The sequence below is a fragment of the Artemia sp. Qi Xiang Cuo genome, chromosome 13, assembly GCF_049724085.1.
Source record: "Artemia sp. Qi Xiang Cuo chromosome 13, ASM4972408v1, whole genome shotgun sequence".
Classification (NCBI taxonomy): Eukaryota; Metazoa; Arthropoda; class Branchiopoda; order Anostraca; family Artemiidae; genus Artemia; species Artemia sp. Qi Xiang Cuo.
Window position 1 is genome coordinate 53,238,826 of NC_142806.1, and position 24,534 is coordinate 53,263,359.

At 33.3% G+C, this 24,534-nt stretch overlaps 1 protein-coding gene across 1 annotated transcript in view; it reads left to right on the plus strand.

The window, feature by feature from the left end:
- The window catches only part of LOC148945419 (protein diaphanous-like), a 298,677-nt gene that overhangs the window by 70,842 nt on the left and 203,301 nt on the right, over positions 1 to 24,534 (plus strand). The window contains exons 7-10 of the mRNA XM_089099035.1: positions 4,926 to 5,164; positions 6,808 to 6,935; positions 10,565 to 10,813; positions 14,113 to 14,435. Of these exons, the coding sequence (XP_088955161.1) occupies positions 4,926 to 5,164; positions 6,808 to 6,935; positions 10,565 to 10,813; positions 14,113 to 14,435 (939 nt within the window). The remainder of the gene's footprint in view (positions 1 to 4,925; positions 5,165 to 6,807; positions 6,936 to 10,564; positions 10,814 to 14,112; positions 14,436 to 24,534) is intronic.

Below are 24,534 nucleotides of genomic sequence, written 5' to 3' on the forward strand. Positions count from 1 at the left end.
CTTTACCTTCTTTCTATTTTTCTTTGGAGGCACGCTCAGAAATTTGCTTTTGTATCTTCGTTTCATACCTGCTTTTAGTTTTACCTTCTTTCTCTTTTCTTTGAAGGTTTGCTCCGAGGTTTGCTTTTATACCTTCTTTTAGGTTTACTTTCTTTCTTGTTTTCTTTGGATGTTCGCTCCGAGGTTTGCTTTTATACCTTCTTTTAGCTTTACCTTCTTACTACTTTTCTTTGGAGGTTCTCTCACAGGTTTGCTTTTATATCTTCTTTTCATACCTGCTTTCAATTTTACCTTCTTTCTCTTTTTCTTTGGAGGTTCGCTCCGAGGTTTGCTTTTATACCTTCTTTTATGTTTACCTTTTTTCTTCTTTTCTTTGGATGTTTGCTCCGAGGTCTGCTTTTATACCTTCTTTTAAGCTCACCTTCTTTCTATTTTTCTTTGGTTACTCGCTCTTTGCTCAGTGTGTTTTAACTTGGAAGAGCTGAACCCTTTTCGCCAACAAAGTCTACAAATCTCCTTTTAAAGTTTCTGGGACCGTGGAAGTTAAATCGAATTTTTCCGAATGGCTAAGTGGAACTGAAACGAGCATATATCTTTAGAAATTGGGAAACATTTGGAATTCAATTTTTAATTATAAAGACTTCGATATATAGTGATTTAGTTTTTGATAGTAGTGCGTGAAAAATTAAAAAAAAGTAAAACGTGGGTGAAAATTCAACAAAAATACATTCAAGCATATGGCACTGAAAACTCAATAAAGATTAACTGTCTTAGGGAGTCAATAGATTCTTAGTGTTTGAATTCTTATGTGTAAAAAATATATTATTTAACTAATTAGTTAATTATTTTCATAATTAATTAGTTAATTAATTAAAACTTAAGTATTAATTAAAAAAAATAATTGAAAAATAATTAAAAATTAATTAATTAATTAGTTAGTTATATATTATATTAATACTTAGTTAATTAATAACCAAATTTAATTAATTAGTTTTGCTTATTTACTTTCATGGTTCAATCTTGCAGTAGTGACAAAAGTTTGATTCTGCCTTAAAAACTTGCTAATTTTGAAACAGTAAAAAATTGTTTAAACGCAGTTTTTAAGTATTGATAATTCTAAAATGGGTCGGGGGAGCAACAAACATTTGTATTGCACCTCGACCCATGTTGAGGGGGCATGTACAGGGATTTCCTTGATACTTTGACTAGTTGAAGATACATTTGACTGACAACAATCTGTAAGATGCGTTTTTTTTCTGTTTAAAAGCAACCTTTGGAAAACGAAGAACAATCAAAATAATTTTCTCAACCAGTAAATTATAAGAACCAAATCTTCAAAAAGAAATTCCACAATTTAATTCTCATCTGGTTTTTACTACGCTGGGTTCCTGACTTTCAAACCTGAAACAGAGACAGGGTTTCAACCCTGGCTAACTCCTGAGTAATTCTGCCCAAATTAAATGGGGGCATCAGTAAAATCCCACTCTGGTGTTATGAGCAAAGTAAATGGCAATCTATACTAGTACTAATACAACATATTCAATTCTATAGGACCGCGTTTCTTTTAAGCAGCACATTTAAATGATCTGTCTTTCTGGAATCCTGTGCTCTTTACTTTTATTAAATACCTAGGGGTATTAGATACCCCATTAGATACCCCTTTCAATGCATAAAATAGTTTCAGTGAGAATTGGGGAGAATTAGATTAACTGTAAAAATTTTTGTTTCGTGTCTTTTCTATTCAAACCAATCGAGTCAATTTTAGGCTTCTGGAGCTCAGTATGTCTTTTTGTGTTATGTACAATATTTCGGTAACGACTTGAGGGATGCAGTAGAAATTTTGAGGTAGTTTAGGATAATTTAAATAATTCTAGGAACATCTGTCGTAGAGAAGAACATGGCTGAATGGACCAGTTCTGGAGAAAAATATACGATTTTCAATGTAAATAGTTTATCTCTGTTTTCTAAAATAAATACTTTTTCCAGGAATATTTCACATTATGTGGATATTTCGTTACCGTTAAATTCTTTCTACAAATTTTTTTTTTTTTTTTTTTTTTTTAAATGAATTAAAAAACCATATTAAGCCCTTTTTGCCGCTTCTCTGTAGTTTATATAGATAGCGCCAATAGGCGAGTAAATTTAAATTATCCGCTTATGTTCATAATTATTAACATTTGCCCTATTGCAAACAAGTAGATTGATCTTTGCCAGAAGATGCCTGGCCCAGCTCCCTCAGGGGTGACGCAAGGGCCTTTGTAGTCAAAATGTCAGCGCTAATAGGCAAGTAAAATCAAAACTTCAGCTCATTTTCACTCATTTTTGGTATGAGAATAATTAGGGTATAAAAGAGAGGCAGATGCTTTCAGTGAAGTAGTGATCCTGTAAAAATTTTTTTTTTTTTTTTCAAAAATCTTTAAAAGGTTTGCCTTGTAAAGAATTGCCTGGTCCTGCAATAATAACCAGAATTTTATTGCAGATAAACCCATTCTACAGATCTGATTTGTTAAGTTTTAGTTTATATTATTTATTTTGTAATAAAAATTAGATTTTTTGTTATTTAAAATTTAGTAAATACATTTATTTATATAAATTTAACTTTTAATATTTTAACTTTATTATAAATTTAATTTTTCACTTAGATAAATTTATTAGTTTTTAGAATATCTGTTTTGGAATTTGGATTGATGTTTGGAAATTAAGTGATAGACTATCTACTCTCCAAAAAATTTAAACATTTTTAATGTTAACTGCGTAAAAAAGTATATAATAAAATTATCATTTAGTTTTAAAAAGCAAAATATCCATTTAATTTTTATTCAGACTAAATAATCGTTTGATATCTATTCGATATAAAAAAACGGAAATAGACGACAGAAGTTTTCTTTTTTAAATTTTGCTCTTTCTGTTTTTAAAATTCGTTTTTTAAAATTTGATATAATTGCAATTAAACTATAGTAAATATATAATGGGATAGAAATTTAATTTTAAAACGCAAAATATCCATTTAATTTTTATAGAGACTAAATAATCGTTTAGTTGTCTGCTCGATGTAAAACCTACGGAAATAGACCACGGAACTTTCATTTTTAAATTGTATTCTTTCCGTTTTTAATATTCGTTATAATTTAATTTTAAGACCCAATATTCGTTTAGTTTTTTGTACAGGTGAAATAATCGTTTTATATCTTATAATTATTATTAAACTATAATAAATATATAATATAATATTTTGTAATGCAAAATATCCGCTTAGTCTTTATACAAGAGAAATAATTGTTTGATATTTTTTTTTCTTCCTACTGGGCATGAGCCATTTGTTTTAAAGACTTTCTTCTTCGGCTTAGTTCTGCGTTTGATTCGAACTTCGGGACGAAATGAACCAAATAAGCTGCGCTTGAGTTTGCACTATAAAGTCGGGTCGGGTATTTCGGGTATTCGGGGTAATCGGGTATTTATTATAAGGTCGATATTTTGCTCTTTAACGTTTGATTTGTGCCTTTTTATGTGGACTATAGCATTGCAAAACCTTTTTTTTACCTTAGTTTCAAATATAATACTTCAATATTACTAAATTAGCCAACTCTCAGCTTTTATTCAGTCAATTAGTTGATTTTAGCTCCTTCCTGTTGTTAAAAATAAACGAATAATTGTTTTTTAAACGATGTCATCTAATAACATCACATTTTGAATTAGAAGTTGGAACTTATAATTTTGTGTTGACAAGGAAAACGAAGGATTTTTTTTTCCTTGTTTGGATCACTGACTCTAAAATCATAATCTATAAAAATATCACAATCCAAATCACAAAATCCGAATTCTGAATAATAAAATCCAAATTCTAAAATCACAGTCTATCCTAATATTATATTCGGATCACAAAATATGAATTCTGAATTACAAAATATAAATTCTGCATCACAATCTATCAAAGTATCACAATCCAAATCGCAAAACCGGAAATTCCGAATCAAAAAAATCATAATTCTAAAACTCTAAGTCCATCTATGCTTATGATATTTATTTTTTGGAAACAAACCTTATCCTACTTTTTGCCTATAAATGACATGCTGGTTGTAATCCGTTAAAATACGACAAACGCTATAATACTGGGCAGGGCCGTATCCAGGTTTTTTTTCGGAGGGGGTTTTACTCAATTTTTTTTGGGCGGGGGGGGGGGGGGTGTTACACAAAAAACCATTTAATTTTTATTCAGACTAAATAATCGTTTGATATCTATTCGATATAAAAAAAAGGAAATAGACGACAGAAGTTTTCTTTTTTAAATTTTGCTCTTTCTGTTTTTAATATTCGTTTTTTAAAATTTGATATAATTGCAATTAAACTATAGTAAATATATAATGGGATAGAAATTTAATTTAAAAACGGAAAATATCCATAAAACGCATACAAAATTTGTTTATGTCCATTTTTGTTACGTTTTTACGAGTCAGACAAACATTTCGGGGAGGAGCGCCCCCCCCCCTGGATACAACCATGATGCTGGGGTCACACCATTTCGTCAATGATTTCGATCCATTCATCAATGTCGAATCATCGATATCATTTGGCGAAAGAAACCTTTTGACAAAATCATCAAAAGTCGACATGATGTCAACATTTTACAAATTCAACGCCCTACCAAGAACGAGAATCAAAGAAAACGGTAAAATTCCTTCTCACGTATACAGAGATGATATTTCAAACGCGGCTATTTAGAGTTTTACTTTAGTATTCATTATTATTTACTATTTTTCACAATATTCCACTACTATTTTTAGTTATTATTATTTAGTTACTACTATGCTTATTTACTACTTTACTATTTGTTGTTTGTTGCTATGTATTTACCATTTTGTTAACTAATGGAAGATTTAAGCTTCCATCTCCTCTTCTTATTAACTATAGTTTCTACTCTTTTATAGAGACTGTTTTCCATTGACAATAAAGAGTTGAGAGTACAACTGAAAGTGTTTGAAGAATTCCGTGATGAAGATGCTGACGAATTCCATGGTCGATTCCATGATAGTGTTCGCTTGGATTTTGAAGATTTAACGGAATGCTTTGAAATCCTTCGAAGTCTAGTCAATGAAACTCCATGTGAAAATTATTTTTTGTCCATACTTCAACATTTCCTATTTATCCGAGATGACAACACTGTTAGGTAATTTGATTCCTTTTGTTCCTCTACTGAAAATCTGGAAAAGCGAATTTTTTAAAAGCTGAGAACGTGAATTGAAAAAAGCTAATATAGTAAAGCATATTAAACATGTAACAGTAAGTATTGCTATTGTATAATGTTCCCGTAGTTAATTTCTTCTTTTTTTTAAGGAGTTAGGCACAATACAAAGGGGGGACTTTTCATGAGCTAGAACACGCAAATAAACTTAAATTATGTTTTTGTTTTACTGACATTTTCAAATTGCAATTAATTTATTTTTACTAGAGATTCAAATATCTAATTCAGTACACCTTGCCTGCTAAGATTAACCCGACGTTGAGACGAACGAGTTTTCATTTATTTATAGATTTCATTAATATAAATAATTGTATACAAATAGTAAATGTTAATATATAATATACATAAAAATTATATAATATGTAAATTAATAAAATAATAATGAGATAAACAAAATAATGACAATATAAAATAATGCTAATAATAAAACTAATTACAAAATATACAATATAGCAAATAATAAATAAGCATACAATAAGAAATTAATACAAATAATATTAATGCAACATATTGATGTGTGAACACCAGTAGTCATCAACAAATAATTTTTTTTATTAATTTTGTTTCTTAAGTGACGGTAAAAAAAAAAAAAAAAAAAAAATCAGTTATCGATTATTTATTTCGTGACGTGAAATATTAAAATCTATTAATGTTTTAATTGGTTAAAATAACAATCGTGATTTAATCAAGTGATTATTTTGTTAGATTGTCGCTTAATGATTATATCGCGAGTAAATTCTGATCTTTCATATAATCTAGCTTGGAAGAAAGTGAATACATAACTTGATGCCTTTTTTATAATCTGTCCAAATAAACGTCTTTCCTTAAATGTAACCTATTACCTTGTCCAGGGTTTTTAGACTATGATGTAAAGTTAAAAAATTAGTTAAAAACTTAAGTTAAAATTAAAAAAATTAGTTAAAAATTAGTTAATGACTTTAAGATTGCGTATTCCAAAGGCATTGATTCATTCCATATGCATACAGTGTAATTCAATAATAATTTGAATCTACAATAGTTATCCTAATCCCAAATGTTTTACAAACGTTTGTATTTTGTGGCTAACGTTAGGGACGTTAACGTTTATTCTGTGAATAAACGTTTAAATATTAACTTTATAATGTCTATAATGTCCTTTATTCTGTGAATAAACTTGGCCGTAAAATAACAATAACAAAAGGGAAAAATAAAGCGAGAAATATACGATTACACTTCTTCTATAAAAATAATGCAAAAGAAGCTATATTACACAATTTAATTGGGAAAACTACAACATTAAAAAGAAATATTTAAGAAATTGTTAATTTTTTTTAAACCATATACATTTTTTTCTATAAAACACAAAATATAAATAAAGAAGGAAAACATACCTTTGCTGATGCACTTACAAATTCTTGGAGACTGAAGGCAACTCGTGGTGCTTTTCATCTGAATCATCAATTGATTTATCATCTTCATAAGCAGCTTCAGTCTCAATGGCTCTGCAAGGTTAGGGCTCTGACCTAATTGGAATAAACTTACTTCTTTTTAACTAAAAAGGTTTTGATGTTCTTTTTCCTTGATTATAGATTGTCTTACTTTAAACTAATTGAGGAGTGTGTGTCTCAAATCGTTTTACACAAAAATGGCTGTGATCCCGACTTTCAGAAGAAAAAATTTGATTTTGACGTTGGACCACTTATTGAAAATCTTACTGGTGAGTGTTTTTTCCTTTCTTTATATTGATATATGAAGCCCCTGGTCATGGCCGTACCCAGAGGTGGGGGGGTTTGAACCCCCCCCCCCCGAAATTTTTATTTTACTTGTAAAAACGTAACAAAATGGATATAAACACATTTTGTTTGCGCTTTTTGAGTTTTTTTTTTTGTACCCCCCCCCCCTCCGAAAAAATACTGGGTACGGCCTTGCCCCGGGTGTAAAATGAGTTAATCTAATTTTCGATTTTTAGGCTTTACGAAGAAATCCATTCAATCATTGGTAACTTTGTACTTTCTTAAAAATATTTGTTAGAAACTAGGGTTATTACCTAGAGATGGAAAAACTGACCTCGGAAGAATCTTTTGGGAGCCAATTTGACTAGCTTTTGTTCAAAAATAAATGTAAATACATTCTTGATAATTAACTACTGACATTTTGATGTTGTAACTTACTATAAAATTTTGACTATGAAAATTTTGAATTAATCTAACAGAAGTTCGTTTATCTTGAAATTTCTGTTTATAAAGCTGCAAAATTCATTTTGAAACTTAAAACTAAAAAGATTATTTTTAAGCTAAAACCTACTAAAGATCAGTAGCATCTATAAACGTCAGATCGAATGTTCCATGTAGATAGCGTTCAGTCTCGTTAGTTTTTGAAGCCCAGCTGTTTTTTTAAATTTAAAGTATGATTTATTCTTAAATAAATTTTTTTAGCTTCTGTAGTCTTAGCGGATTTTGTTTATTAAATCTGAAATTTATTTTTAGGGGAAAAAATGATAAAAAAAAACTGCCTTTTACATGCAAAAAAAAAAAAACCAAAATGACCAATTATATCCCTAAATAGACTTAAAGACATTCTTCATAATCAGATAAACCCTCGGAATTTGTTTAAGGGGAGGGGCAACATTTCCATAAAATGCTAGAAAACAGGTAAACTGCATTGAAAATATAAGAGCAATCCAAAATGACCAATTATATCCCAAAATAGACTTAAAGAATTCGGAATTTGTTTAAGGGGAGGGGCAACATATCCATAAAATGCTAGAAAACAGGTAAACTGCATTGAAAATATAAGAGCAATCCAAAATGACCAATTATATCCCAAAATAGACTTAAAGAATTCGGAATTTGTTTAAGGGGAGGGGCAACATATCCATAAAATGCTAGAAAACAGGTAAACTGCATTGAAAATATAAGAGCAATCCAAAATGACCAATTACATCCCAAAATAGACTTAAAGAATTCGGAATTTGTTTAAGGGGAGGGGCAACATTTCCATAAAATGCTAGAAAACAGGTAAACTGCATTGAAAATATAAGAGCAACCGTGGAAATATCGCGTTTTTGGAAAGGAGGGGGACCTCCAATAATAGAACCCGGGAAACTTTCTCAATATCTTGATAAGATATTTGCCTTCCATTTTCAGTTCACATGTGATAATAAAAACTAAATCACTTAAATATTGCCAAAATATAGCCTCAAAGTTTCAATATTCTCAAATTTAGAAAGTATCCGAATTTTGGTCTCCAAAAACATTTCATCAATTTTTCAATAGAACATTTTAGTACAAAATTTTTTCAATATAAAATTTGCCATTAATTGTCGAGTGGAATTCAGAAGTACAGATAACAGATTTGACAACAGGGAATGGGGTAATAAAATCAAAACCATAAAATGCTGATATTTGTTCTTAAATTCATTTTTTTTTGCTGCTTGAGCACAGATAACAGCTGTGACAACAGGGAATATGGTGATAAAATCAAAACCATAAAATGCTGATATTTATTCTTAAATTAATTTTTTTTGCTGCTTGAGCACAGATAAAAGATGTGATAACAGGGAATTTGGTGATAAAACTCACCAAAAATATTTGCTGCTGTAGCACAGGTAACAGCTATGACAACAGGGAATATGGTGATAAAATCAAAACCATCAAATGCTGTGATTTGTTCTTTTTTTTCAAAAACAATTAATTCAAATTAATTCAAAAACAGTACAACTGCATATTAGGGTGTTATCCATTAAAAATTGATTTTCCGATTCCTCTTAAATTTTTAAGCTGCTGTTTTAAACAAGTTTTAAATAGAAACAAAGATAGCTTAGAAAAAGCAAAACAAATTTGAAGGTTTTTTGGTATATTTCAATTCTTGCATATTCTCAATTTCTTGGCACTAAACTGCTGCTTAGATAAAGCCAAAAAAAGATGAAGGTTTTTTTTTAGACATTTGGGTTATTTCCGATTCCCAACTTTTTTAACAAATTTTTTGAAGTTGACAACTTTTTTGAAGCAAGCTCAAATTGAGCATAGCTCTAACTCATTGTGCCTTCTTGGCAAAAGCATCTCTTTTATCTTTGGTCTAGTGTAAAGACATATCTAGGATTGCTGTTTGGGAGACGGGGTGTTTTTTAGGGGGGGGTGGGGGTGGAGGTGCAAAGCAATTTTAGACAAATGAGCTATTTCCAATTCCCAACTTTTGGGCACCACAACAGCACCGCCATCGGGTACCGTTACATCGGGAAAACATACTTAAAGTACCAAGGACAGTGGAAATGAACATATATATCCTAAAAGTAGGAGGAATAGGGAATTCTATTTTTAATGAAAAACATCGCAGTTTTTGGTAGTTAGGGGTGCCGTATTTAAAAAAAAACGTGGGTGAAAAATGCGCTTACAACAGCTTAAATTGCCTGTTTGAATTTTTAAGAATCAGACACGTTGTTAAATTTAACTAATTAGTTTTGCTACTTTATCTTCACGGTTCAATGTGGCAACACCGATGGAGAATGTGCTACTGCCCTAAAACTTCATAATTTTGAAACTCCCAAAAGAAAAAATCTTTCGTGGTTTTCAAGTATAAATAAACTCAAGGGGTCCAGTAGGTCAAAAAGCTTCTATTTTTGATATCATGCGTACTTTAAGAAATAAAGTTTACTTCTGAGTATTTCTGAAATTATTGGTATATTTCTGTGCTTTTATCATCTCAGTCAAGACCACATCTACACTGTTTGAGCTAGTCCTCTTTATGTGTTTTTCTGTGTTCTTTGCACTAAAGTAATAAACTAATGAACTAATTTATAAATTAAGTAACTAAATTATTATTATAAACTAACTAATCAATAAATTAACTAATTTATAAATTAATCTCAAATCTCCCTTCATTTAGACTAAGCCTGACTAAAGGAGCGGTGGGACGGGAGCAATTGGTATTTAGTTCCTCATGATTTTCAGGAATATTGTTGGTCTACATATTTTTTATTAGTATTAAGGGGGGGGGAGGGGTTTGTGATTGCCCCACCCATTGCAACAATATTTTTCTATGTAGTATAAGAGATAAGATTCACATGCCTATTGGCACAGAGGTTGAAAAGTGAGGGTGTGGCATCATGAGGCTCATAGGGAAATTTCTTGGGGGGCGGGACAGGCGCTTCCAGAAGCTTTATAGTAATTTAACTGTCACTGCTGTCAGTGTCACTGTTTGTCACTATTTATTTTACTAATTAATAAACTTTTTATTAAGTAATTAATCGAGCAATTCACTATTAATTGTTTTTTCGCTTACTAATAATTAACATTTTATTGCTAACAATGTCACTGTTTCATTCTTAAGGAATTCAATAAATTTCAGAGAGGTCCCGGCTGGAAGGTGATGTACGAATTGACGAGATGAGTAACAAGTTAGAGGTGGCGCTCACTGCGAAACAAGAAACAGAAGCAAGACTCTCACAGGCCGAAAAGCGCATCCAGGAATTAGAAGCTGGTGGGGCCACAACTGGCTCAAGACTACCTATGGTTCCACCTCCGGCTATGTACACTTCTGGACCTCCTCCGCCACCTCTTCCTGGTATGGGTGGCCCGCCACCACCTCCTTTACCCAGTAAGACTCTCTTAACTCTCTTACATGATCGTGACTCGGCATGTTCTATTTGAAAATAATAAATGCAATGAATTCCAGGGTTAATAAAATGAACGTTTCTTTTCTCGTAGGGGCGAGATAGTACATTGGATATAACTCATAATATATATGTTATATATTAACATTATATATTTATATTACTTTATTATTATAATTAAAACAATCAATTATATATTACAACAATCAAATGTAAACTTTGTGGGTATACCCCAAACATAAGTGGTAATAAGAGGGGACGAGGGGGGGGGGTTGGTCAGTCACAACAAAGACTTAAAACTGTGATATATAGAGATGTTTCAATAAATAAATTTCTCGTCAAGCTTTCTCCATGCTATACGTCTATCTTTCTCCATATCATTCGAGAATAGTTTTATAGAATTTAAGTAAAAAAGAAACGTGTCAATGTCATGAAATTTTGGTCAAAACTTTTCAACTTTGGGAAAATCTTACTTTATTGTGATGCTGTTTGAATTAGTAGACAGGAAAAAAAAAGAAAAAAATAATTTTGTTAAAAAAAAGTTAATTTTTCCCTAGTTTATTTCGCCTATACAATAGTCCATTAGTTCTAGTGAAAGCGTCAGGATTTTTTTTTATTTTATTCATTTATTGTTTGTAAGAGCGATTTGATGGGGAGTTTTTTTTTGTTTAAGTGATGTCTTTATGTTGCCAAAAATTCGGCTTGTTTCCTTTTCGGATCAAAGTAGAAAATTAGCCTAAAATAGAATTTTCCTATTGATGCCCCTGTAAAAGCATACCATTGACATTCGTTTTCAGATAGTGCTGAAAGGGGTCTTCTTTTTCAGAAGTATATCAAAACGTCAGAAAATTTTGCTTTACGTTAAAAATTATTTCCGGTATTTACTTGGCAGCGTTGTTTCGCCGCTCTCCCTTTGCAAAATATACCGTCTTTCCTAAAAATATCGCTGTAGGTCGTATAAATATTGAACGGGGTAATTATTCGTGCAGTTGGTTTCCAGCCATACAGTTGGTAAATGCCCAGACTAACCATATATCGCGTTGCAGATGAAAGGTGACAGATTGCCAAAGATTGGCCTTTTCGGCCAACCGTCTAGGGCTAAATAAAAAGCAGGTCGTTGTCAGTTGGGGTGGGAGCATATCGTAAAGAAAGATATATAGGAAATATGAACTTCCTGGAAGGGTACGAGTGAACAATGGTCCTTGTTTGTGTAGGCCAGTTTTAAACTATTTTACTTTTGTATGATATTTCTTAACCGATTAGACTTGCCAGCAAAGTAATCAAAAAATATTATGTATAATATTAATATTATTATCAGTGGTGGATCTAGGGGAGGGGCGAGGGGGCGCCCCCCCCCCCCTAACATAGTCTAAAGTAGTGTAATTTACTTAATTAACGCAATTTAGCGTTAATTAAACTTGCTCCTAACGCAAGTTTATTGGATCAACCAATTTTGCTCCCCCCCCCCCACACTAAAAAAATCCTGGATCCGCCACTGATTATTATAATACATATAAATATATAATAGTATTAATATACAATATTAATGTAATATATTATATAATATAAATTGTAATATTAATATAATATAAATATTTGAATTAATGTAATATTAATATACAATATTATATTACATAATAATATTATAATTATTCTAAAAATCAAAGTAATAGAAATGTATAATATTGGAAGCATATTTTTGGCCATATAACAAACAGTATGTTGTTTTAACATATTTTGACTCGTTCAGTACGTATATTATTCTGCTGTTGCTTTCAGAACGACAATGTTCATTTGGAATAAATACAATTTTTTTCCTTAATAGCTAGATTTCCGGGAAAGGTTTAGATGCAATTTTACTTTTTGCAAATTATTGTGCATTATGTATGAAGCCATGAGGGCACTATGTATAGTATACGAATAATGTTATATCTGTAATAATACATAAAAAATTAACATACTACTTTTACTATTAGAAAGTCACTGCAACACCAAGCGGCTGAGGCCAATGCAGCTGCACACGCTCCACTTCCACCCGAAGCTATTCAAAACTTCTCTCTTTACACCCTTCCCAGAAGTCTTAATTTCCCTTAGGACTTCCTCCCATTCATTTTCAGACCTCTTGTAATCTGATCGCTCTTGTGACATGATCCTGCATGTCTATGTAAAAACTGGACAGATAGCTTCGGCCCCCCTCCTCTCCCAATAGGAGATCGAGAATGTTATAAAAGTAAAACATTATATATTTTTTTCGGGAAGAATGTCATAGATCTCCAGCAAAAATACCAATTTTAAACCTTTTGCCCCCTGGACGGTTTAAGCCCCCCTCCTGCTCCTGAAAAATTACTGCTGTGACCTTTACATTGTATGATTATTTCTCGCTTACCTTAGGTTTTATTTTATCTGTTTTCCCTTGTGAAGACTTGGGTGAAGCTGGTGATATTTTGAAGTGCATTTTCTGTCCTTTTGGTATGAAGACATCGTCGGTCGCCACGACTGTTACGCCTTGATCTGAATCAAAATGATCATTCATTCTGAATGAACCTTGATCAGTATTTAGTGGGCTTAGTCCTCTTGGGTACGTTATCATTGGGCCCAAGTAGGAATAAGCATGCTGGTTGTTATAACGACCATATAGCGACCCATTCGCAGACGACCTGCTTTTCATTTGGCCCTAGATGGTTGGCCAAAAAGACGATCTTTGGCAATCTGTTATCCTTCATCCGCAGAACATGTCTTGGCCATCTTAACCTCTCTCTCGTTATAGTTCCAGAAATAAAACCCAAAGGTGAAAAATTAACTTTAAATAGCTTTTGCCAAAATATCTCAACAAAAATGAATTTAACATCTAAGCATCGTGAGTTATGGCTCATAAATGAGATGGGTTATACAAACACGAAAATAATTTTGAGGATATAGTTTCTAAAATATTTTGTTTTAGTTTTGCATAACTTTTGTCAAAATATCTGAACTAAGTTCGTCAAGACGAGCGCTTGGTTTTAGGTTTAATCTAGAGATCATCATATTGCATTTTAATCCAAACACTTACGTTGAGTCATATTGACTATTTAAACGTCATATTGCATATTTAATCCAAAACACTTATGTTGACGGTATTCGAAGTCAATAAGTTTTGTAATTTAAACTCTTTCCATTGGATTTTTAGCAGAAGATGCTGTGTCCTACAGCTGTTTAGCCGCTTAAACTAGTCAATTTAACCTTAATTGAACAAGATGTGCTTTTTTTTATAATTTAAGAAAGAGCGCATGTTATTTATTTTCAGGTGGAGTAATACCTGGTATGGGTGGACCACCACCTCCTCCTTTACCTGGAATGGGTGGACCTCCACCTCCCCCTATGCCTGGAGGTGCCCCTCCACCGTTTGTACCTCCACCTCCACCTCCTGGGGGTCTAATGGGTCCTCCACCTCCACCAGGTGGTGCCTTTTCAACACCACCTGGACCTCCACCTCCTCCTGGTATGGGAGGACCGAGACCTCCAGTGCCCGGTTTTCCTCCTGTTCGACCTGACATCCTTCCCTTTGGAATGAAGCCGAAGAGAAAATGGAGTATTGATGTCCCTCTCAAACGGACCAATTGGAAAACGGTAATTTCATTAATTTATTATTTTTGTCATTTTTATCTAGTCATATTTATTCCATTTTAATGAAACCATTCTAGTTTCATTTGGAATGAAACTAAAGAGTAGGGGAGCATTGATGTCCCTATCAAACGAACCGATTGAAAAACAATATTTTTGTCGATGTATTTTATTTTAGTCATTTTTCATTTAGTTATATTTATTTCATTTTAATTAAACCTCTCCGGTTTAATGTGGAATGAAATCGAAAATAAAATGGACTATTGACGTTCCTCTTAAACAAACGAGTTAGAATGCGGCAATTTTTTATTTTTTTTTTATTTCATTTGAGTCATTTCCATTTAATTATATTTATTTCAGTTGAATGAAACTATTTCGATAATGTTTGAAATGAAACGGAATTGAATATGTAGTATTAATCTCCCTCTTAAACCGACCAACTGGAAGATGATATTTTTATTCATTTATTTCATTTTAGTTGCATGTTTACTTGGCAATCCTTTGACTCAAGTCCTTATAACCTTTTTTTTTTTTTTTTTTTTTTTTTTTTTTTGACTATTTGCCTTAGTTCATCCCTAGGATGGATGGATGATAGACCATCTATCAACAAGTGAAATGACATCATTTTTATACAATTCTGAAAAAGGCTTATACCAGCTTTGTCTCACTCACACTATCTGCCTTGACTTTTCCTGCGATTAGCCATGTCTCTTAACTTTTTCGTCATTTGATTTTAATTCAATTTTTTTCTCCAGGCTCCGAAATAGTGACTGATAAAGGAGGGCTTTGGGCCTTTTCCGTTCCCTAAATTTCTGAATTGCCTAACGTGTTCCTATATATTTCCAAATTTATATTGCCTCCCTAAGAATGGATCTCTACGTCTCAAGGGGGGGGGGCGTTTAGTATTTTGAAAAATACTCTTTTTGGGGTATTTTTATTGAAAAAATTTTAAACTAAAAATCCCTCCCCTAGATTTCAAAACATATATTTGTTCCTCCTCCCTCTGAAGCCCCCATGAGTTGTCGCTACTGCTCTGTGTATATATCTGTATAAGGTATTAGCGTCTGGGGGTGTCTGGGAGTGAATTATTGATATAAGACCTTGAATTAGCCTATAACTAGTTCCTAAATTATTTAGCCTGGTTTCCAAATATTTTCTGACTTTTCAGCATTATTCTAACCAAGCATTTTGGTCTTAATTGACGATGTGCAACGATTTAGCTTCCAAAGTGGGTGATTGTGTAATAAATTTGTTAACTTACAGTTCCTTCTACCTCATATCAAGATATAGTGACACGATCATGCTACTAGTATGCTCCAACTATTGATTACTCTGTCACCGAAATTCAGAGTGTTCAAAATTCAGGGTTTCTTCATGTGTGGTTGTCGGTGTAGGTGCGTGTTTGGCTCACGCATGTTTATACTATCGGCACTATTGAATGTCACATTTTCTGACAATTCAATAAAGACATTCATTAAACTTACAAAAATAAAGCCAACGAAAAAGAGATTGGAAAACTCAAAATACGTCATGCAGGCGCGGATCCAGGATTTTTTTTTCGGGGGGGGGGGGGGGTTACTAAATTTTTGACTAAGTTTTCAACTAATTTTACTGATTTTTACCTAGGTTTTACTAATTTTCGACTTATTTTCGACTCGGTCAAAAATTTCGGGGAGGTTTCAAACCGGGTAGCCCCCCCTGGATAAGGCCTTGACGTCATGACTTTTTTCAGAATGACATTTATACTCGTTGACATTATTTTGTTGACTTGACTTTATTCAATAAAAAACACAAAACTAAGAAGACAGCTCCAGGGGTTGTAATACAACCTTCTAAATCGTAATAATACATAACGGGTAGAGACAGTAGCTTGCCGACACCTTCCCAGGGGTATATTTTTATCTAACTCAACTACTGTCCAGGATAGTAAGAAGCCCCTCACTAGAATTTAACCCTTTTTTATTGTTTAGCAGTCGTTAGTTTCCTGGAGCAAGGTTGCCACCAGCTCAAAAATAAATCCCGATTTTTCTTCCAAAAATATTCCGGAAAACCCCGGAACACGGTTTTCAGACTATGCAACATAGAGTTGCACAGTGATGACATAAAAGTCAGAACGCGTAATTCGAAGGATGGTGAAACGTGGTTTCAAATTTTAACTCACAACTGATTGTCAATATTCCTAGTACTATTTCTGTGAAAACGTTCTGGTGGATTAGTAGGATCTACGACAAATATTTTAGGCCAAAACAATTCGCAAAAGTTCTGAGAAAACGTGTCGACGCATCCACGTTTCATCGTTATTTGAATTTCCCGCCCAAGAATTGACGTCCCGCTTTGCAGCCATATAGCGCGTCCAGACTATCCAATTTCTGGAAAATGGGACGGAAATCTGGAAAAAGGAATAGTCGTCCAGACTTGGGTTTTTTTCAAAAACTTGGTGGTTTTTTCAGAAGATATCTGTACAAATTTATCGGCGTTATCCTCATCAAATCTGTTTCTCTGAATCAAAACTTATAGAAAACAAATTTAGAGCCTCAGTCATAAGGTGGTTCTATTCAAAACCACCTTAGACAACTATTTTTATTTATCACTTGTGTCTAATCACGTGTTTAATCGTCTCCTTCTTCTGGTATTTTTTCCAAAAAAGCTGTCCACACTACCACTTCCGTCCCATTTTTTCATTTTCAGACCCTCTGCTTCTTCCTGCCCAGAAAACGTAAAAATGGGACAGCAGACCTGTCTACATTCCAAGATTTCCATCTTATTTTTCCAAAAAATGGATAGTCTGGACGCGCTAATATTCAATATGGCTTGGCAAGCGGTAAAAGCTGCCTTTTATCACGTCTTCACACTCCCCTTTCTCTTTTATCATACCTGTTGGTTTTCTGTTTAGCAAAAGTCTCGCCAATCAAGAAGCGGACAGCGGAACTATTATTCGTCTTACAAAAGAATCCTTTCGAAATGAGTATCCTTTTGAGCAGAAAATGTATAATGCCGTACGCTTTTTAATAACCTTTTCTGAGATCAACTTTACTCGAGGTATTACACAGGGCGAAATGAACAACAATGACAAGAAAACAAAATCCTCGCTGTTTTTGTTTTAATTCGCCGCTCGTCGTTACATTGGAGTCGAATTCTCAAAAGTCAAATCCCGAACGAAAAAATCGTTGCCCCAGTGTACACGCGTAAATCCAGGGAGAAGAGACATAAACAGAGAATGTTCATGATACCCTACAGAAAAAAATAGTAGATTATCTGCATAAATCGCTGAAAACCTGTTTTAAGTAATGAAGAAATCTAAGTTTTTAGCAAAAATCCCGGGTTTTAGCTAAAAATCGAGGTTTTCTTACAAAAAATCCCGAAAATCCCGGACACAAAAAAAATCCCGGACTGCAAAAAAATCTCGGAAAACCGGGATTAATCCAAGACGGTGCCAACCCTGTTCTGGAGTTTCTTTTTTAGCTTCTATGTGAGCTTCTTATTTACTGTGCTTGGATAGCTTGTATGTGCGAAGTATTTGAGATTATATCTTCCGTTCAAGTTTATCTTATCCCCTAAATTACGATACAAAACTGTGTTGACGTCTAGAAATTTTTTAATTAAATTCTTGGAGGTGAAAAGTCAACCTTTAAGAAATAAGAATTCCCTCCACGAGACATGTGTTAAACATTTCCCCAAAATAATTGTCTCTTGCTTTAGCTCAAAGCAGTTTGTAGGAAAAGTCCGATGCTAAATTTCCTTGGGCGACTTACCATTTATTTCTCATTAGAGGGGATGCATTAATTAAATTGATCTCATTAGAATTAGAATGCTACAGAATAAGAAATTTGCGATGTTAATCTAAAAAACGGTAAAAAAAATAATGCCTAAAATGAACAGAAATGAAAATGAGAAATTAAGTCATATTTAAAGCCAATAGAAATTGTTATGAACGAATGAATGCAGGGATGTAATTTTCTATCGGGCAAGGAGGCAACTGCCCCCCCCCTCTCCCGAAGCTAAAATTTAAATTTTTTCAAACATCTTGTCGAAACTAGGATAAGCCTGCATAATTCAAGCATTCATGCGAACGGGCCAGTTTTCTTTAGTACATCTTTGCCTTTATTGTACTAAATAGCTCATTTTTTTTTCAGTTTTCCGTGTCAGTTTTGCTTGATTTGGTAAAAGTGGCTCCAATTTTTCCCTCCCCCCCGGATTTTGTCGAAATTACGGCTACTGATTGAATGAAATCTTAAACGAACAAAAATTAAAATCAATAATGAAGCTTAAAACAAAGACAAATTACCGCAAGTAAGTGTGGACTGTCACCCCTCTCAAATCCCGAAAAGGCTTAACTGTTATTTGTCCTTAATGAGTGGCCATAGAACTTTTGAATGTGGCTCATTCAATTCAAAATTAAAAGTTCGAGTGTCCTTATTAAAGGCCAAAAGAACTATAAGAATATAACCCCGCCCCACAACCCCTTAGGACAAGGGCTGTAATTTATGCAATTTGTCTGTTATTTACATATAGCATTTGCTATCGGAAAAGGGGTACAAGTTTCACATTTGGTGTCCAAAAAGGCCATTGACATTCAGATGAAGCTTTCACGCGATGTTGAGGGGAGTGTTGAGCTAAATCAATAAAGAATATGTGCATGCGGGTTATCAACAGGGTGTATATCAGAAATGACTTAGATATTAAGTTGGAACTGTCAGGGAATGATGAGGGGAAGGATCAATTGACCAAAAGGCAATACATACACTCTAACACTACTACTACTGCTGCTGCTACTACTACTCTTGCTACCACAAATACTGCTTTTATTGCGACTATTAGTAAGACTGAGGATATTAAGGTCAGAATTTGAGGAAATGTTGTGGGGGAAGTTGAAGTAAATCAAGGCACACTATGTACATGCAGTTTGTCAAAAGAGCGTATCAGCAATATATTAGGAACGGCTTAGCGTATGAAGTTGAAACTTCCGGGGCATGATGAGAGGGATGATCAACTGGGCAAATCGTAATATGTTTATGCTGCTACTACTACTAATACAGCACTTGTACTGCTATTACTGCTGTTACTACTAATATTATGACTCCTATTATTACTAAGGCTAAGGGTATTAAGGTGATAATTTCAGGAAATTTTGATGGGGAATTTGAACGAGATTAAAACAAACTATGTGCACACATGGTGTCAAAAGTGCATATCTGCAATATATTAGGAACTTCTTTATCTTTATTTTTGGTGTACTTGAACTCATTGTAATTGTTAATTGTTAGCCTTCCTTGCGAGTTTAGCTCCCTGTTGGCTTTATTTAATTATTTGTGTTGTTTATATTGGTATGAAATACAATTTATCTATCTATCCAACAGCTTAGAGTATTAAGTTGAAACTTCTAGGGCATGATGAGAGTGACGTTTAACTGACCAAAAGGCAATATATGCATGCTACTGCTGCTACTAGTACTACTGCTACTACTGTTGCTACCACTAATACTGCTCCCGCTACTACTACTGTGACTATGACTACCCCTAAGGCTTAGGGTATGAAGGTGAAAACTTCAGGGAATTTTGAGGGGGAAGTTTATCTGAATCAAAAGAAATTGTGTGTATGCAGGATGTGTGTGTATGCAGGATGTACAAGTTGGCTACAAGCTTTAGTAGTACTACTAAAGCTAAGGGTATTAAGTTGAAAATTTCAGGGAATGTTGAGACGATGTTGAACTAAATCAAAACACATTTTCTGCATGTAGGTTGCCAAAGGACGTGTCAGCTATAGTTTAGGAACTGACTACGGTATTAAATTGAAGCTTTCAGGTGTGAGTTTTTTTTTTTTTTTTTTTTTTTTTTTTTTTTTTTTTTTTTAATAGAACGACCTTAATAGAAAAGCATTTTATACACAACCACTAAACTAGTTGAAAATTAATTTTTCATATTAAAAATCATGTAATGGTATGGTGGTAGGAATGATAATTAGGTAACTTCCAGCTATATGGACGATTGGCTCTAACGACACCGAAGTAATATCCACAGAAAACGGTGATCCATAAGATGAAGAAGGGCCAGTAACGTTAAAACTGTAACTACAAGCGCAGGTGGGCAAAAGGTAAAGAAGGATCATTTGTCTGTAAAAATAAAGAAGTAGGAATAATTTCAAAGTTGTTGGCCTGAAAATGTGTGCTCTTGAAATTTTAGACCCTCCCCCCCCAGTAAAATGTTGGATTTTTGCACCCTACCTCATATTCATCCATGGTATAGATGATGGTAACCGTCTTTACAGAAAATGATTCTTCTTTACCCTTTGCACCCCGTGTTTTTAGGTACAGTTTTAATGTTACTGGCCCTCCTTCATCCTATGGAGCAGTGATTTCTCTGAATATTACTTTGGTGTCGTAGGAGCTTGTCGTCCATATACCTGGGAGTTACCTAATTACCATTACTACCACCATGTCATTACGTGATTTTGCTATCAAAAAGAAATATTCAGAATCAAAACTATTTCAGTGTTTCTATTGAATAATGTTTTTTTACTAAAAAATAAAATAAAAATGAATATTCTTTATTCTGTGGACCTTGTGTTTTTAGGTATAGTTTAAAGGTTATTGGTCTTTTGTTGAATACTTTCAACTTTAATTGTTGAATACTTTACTTTATACAATACTTTGAATAGGATCCGTTGGGTACAATACATTAATCTTGGAATACTTTCCATGTTCAGGCCCCTCAGACAGGTTCGTCAATCTAACAGGTACCAACCTCCAGTTTGTATAGTCAAGCATGTCTCTGCTCGATGACTTGATCACATGGGCAATAAATTGCCTAGCTTATTTCTTCTTTTTTTATTCTCTGTCCATTTTGAGCTTGTATTTAATTCTGAAGTCAAATGAACCTACAGCATTTTTTGTGTTGTATTTTTTAGTAGAAATTCGCCTGTTCCATTGTTATTCCAAACCGTAATTCTTTTCAATTTCTTTTAAATCTTGTTCTGACATTTGTTTCACTCTTTGGATTTTATTGCAAAATTTTCCTTAATTAGGAAACATTTCTTGATTCAATTCTGGGCACGATTTGGTAATATATCATTCTAACTTTTAATTCTCGCATTAGTTTCTCAAAGTTCAAGCTTAACTTATTTTTTTTTTCATTTGAGAGATTTTGCTGGATAAGTGCTATAGCAATTTTAAAATGAAATACACCAATATCTGTTTACTTGTACAGGAAGTTCTAATTGCCTTCTTTTTCGAAAAGTTTAATAAATTATTTATAATAAATTGAGGAAAAGTTTTTAACTCGAGTCCGAAGATTGAAGTTGTGTGAGCAGAGTTACCGTGCCGATATTATTTCTTGTATTATAAATTCATACTATAAATTACAATTATGCTATATATTATTAATTTATTATTATTATGTAATAAATCATGTATCATGTAATATTTATTATAAATCGAGGAAAAGTTTTAAACTCGAGTCCGAATATTGAAGGAGTTTGAGCAGAGTTACCGTGCCGATATTATTTATTATATTTTAAATTCTTACTATAAATTATAATTATATTATATATTATTAAGTTATTATTATCATGTAATAAATTATTTACAATAAATTGAGGAAAATTTTTTAACTCGAGCCCGAAAATTAAAGGTGTTTGACATGGCGTAACAATATTATTTATTATATTATACATTATTATTATAAATTATAATTATATTATCTACGATTATATTATTGTTATGATATAATAGATTATTCATATTAAATCGGAACAATTTTTTAACTCGAGTCCGAAGATTGAAGCCGTATGAGCAGAGCTGCCGCGTCGATTTTATTTATTCGAAAACAAAATTATATAGACCTTGTTTCAGTTTTAGATTTATATATATATATATATATATATATATATATATATATATATATATATATATATATTATATATATATATATATATATATATATATACGGTATAAGATGTAGGTATAGTGCAGAGATGGCTTCTTTTTCTTTCTTTTTTTAAAGATCATCTAACTCTTACTCTTGATTTTGTTGTGAGGTGCAATTGATTGTAGGTTTTCATTGGACTGAAGACGAGGGAGCGGAGGTTGCTGCAGATTTTTTTTTTTCCTTGAAAAAGCGCCTTTACCGGCTGAAAATCATTCGTCAGTTTTGCTTCAGTGCTGTCTGTCATTATGTTGTCTAGCCAATAATAATAATAATAATAATAATTTATTTTTAACCCGCTAAAGTAACAAAAACGGAGTATAAAAAATAAAAGCGAAAACAATCAAAACAAAGTAACAAAAGCGGAGTAAGAAAAAACAAAAAATGTATACAAAGCGACTAAATACATAGTAATACACTAAAACACTAAATACACAGTAAAAGCACTAAATTAATGAAGGAGGCGGACAAACCCATGATGAGCTGGGAGTGCCTTCACTGTCTATGGGAGTTTGTCACCAAGCCCAACTAGCTTTTCAATTATATCCGGAAGCCCAAAAACGGAGACAAGGTTACGGTTCCAGTACCACGGGGGGCAAATACAGAAGAAAACGCGAAAACCGAAAATAATAAGAACGTATTGACCGAGTATCTTTTCGCCCAAGAATGGGATAAACGCCAGAAAGGAACAAAAATGAATGATCAGTAAAAACAGGGTACAATTTAGCAATGGTCTTCCTACTGTATTTCCCCAGATTGGCAACAATTTTGGAGTAAGATACTTGGATCTTTTTCTTACAATTCGCGACGGCTTGGTCTCGGAGAGATATAAGATTTTTAGCAGTGTTAATGCCCAACCACCGAAAAGAATAGACGCATGGGACAGAAATAGAAGCGCGATCTAAAGGCGAGTTACAATTACTGTTAAACGAAAGATATTCGCATTTAGAGAAATTCAGTACTAGACCAATTTTACTAAGGTTTGTTGCAACTGTAGAAACGGAAACAGAAAGGCATTTTCTAGTCCTACTAATTAGAAGTATATCATCAGCATACGCTATGTAAGAAAGATTAACCGCCTGAAAAATACAAGTGGTTGGGATAGAAAACGAAACAGTAGAAATGCAAGAGTTTAAAAATAGAAGGGGAAAGGACTGCACCTTGTCTGACACCACGCCGAACCGAAATTTTAGAATCAGAAATAACCCCTTCAGTTTTTATTCGCAGAAAAGAATTAGCATACCAGCAACGAAGGAGAGAAACAAGAGAAAGATTAATGCCGTGACTAAAAAGGGAGAACAGAGTTTGTGGGTGGACGACGCTATCAAAAGCCTTGGAAAGGTCCAAGGCGCAAAGATGGGAGTTCATATCCCTTTTTAGTCGCGTCAGTAAGAAGATTAATTAGAACTCGATGTGCTTGCTGGCAGCCTACCCCAGGTGAAAATCCAAGCTGATTATCGCCAAAATGTGTACTCAATATCGACGGAAGAGGAATATATTCAAAAACTTTACTGAGATTGCATGACACATTTATCGGCCAGTACGACGTGCAATCGCTTGGAGGTTTCCCTCTTTTAAGAATTGATGTTACATACCCGCATAAAAAGCTATCCGGTACCGCAGACACACACAACCGCATTTGGAAAAGCAACTGCGGGTGTCGAAAAAGAAGTGGGCAATCAACTTTTAAATGGTTGGCAGAAATGCCATCGCAATCGAGTGCCTGCTGAACCACAGAGAGCTTGACAGACAAAATCTGAGTTTGGCTCAGCGATACGGGAAGTGCGGCAATAAGAAGTTTCGAAAAAACCGAATGGACGTGATAAGTTACTGAACTAAAAATTTTACTATAAAAGCTATGCCACGCACCGGCACTAATCGGGCTTGTAGCAAAAGAATTATTAAGTTTTTCAGAATTATTTACCTTTTGCCAATCAGATTTACTTAATGGGAAATTCGAAATTTTTGATTTAGTGGAGCGAAGGTATTTCTCATATTCTAATTTTGTCTTTTGCTTTATTTGATGAATAACCCCTTCAGACGGACGACCACAAGAAACCCAAATACGCAACCAAAACTTTGCTTTATTTTTAATTGATTTCAATTCAGGATCCCACGACCACTCCGGTTTGCGCGTTTTTCGCCTGACTGGCTCCAGTGGTACAGCGGACATCTCAGCTGTTTTT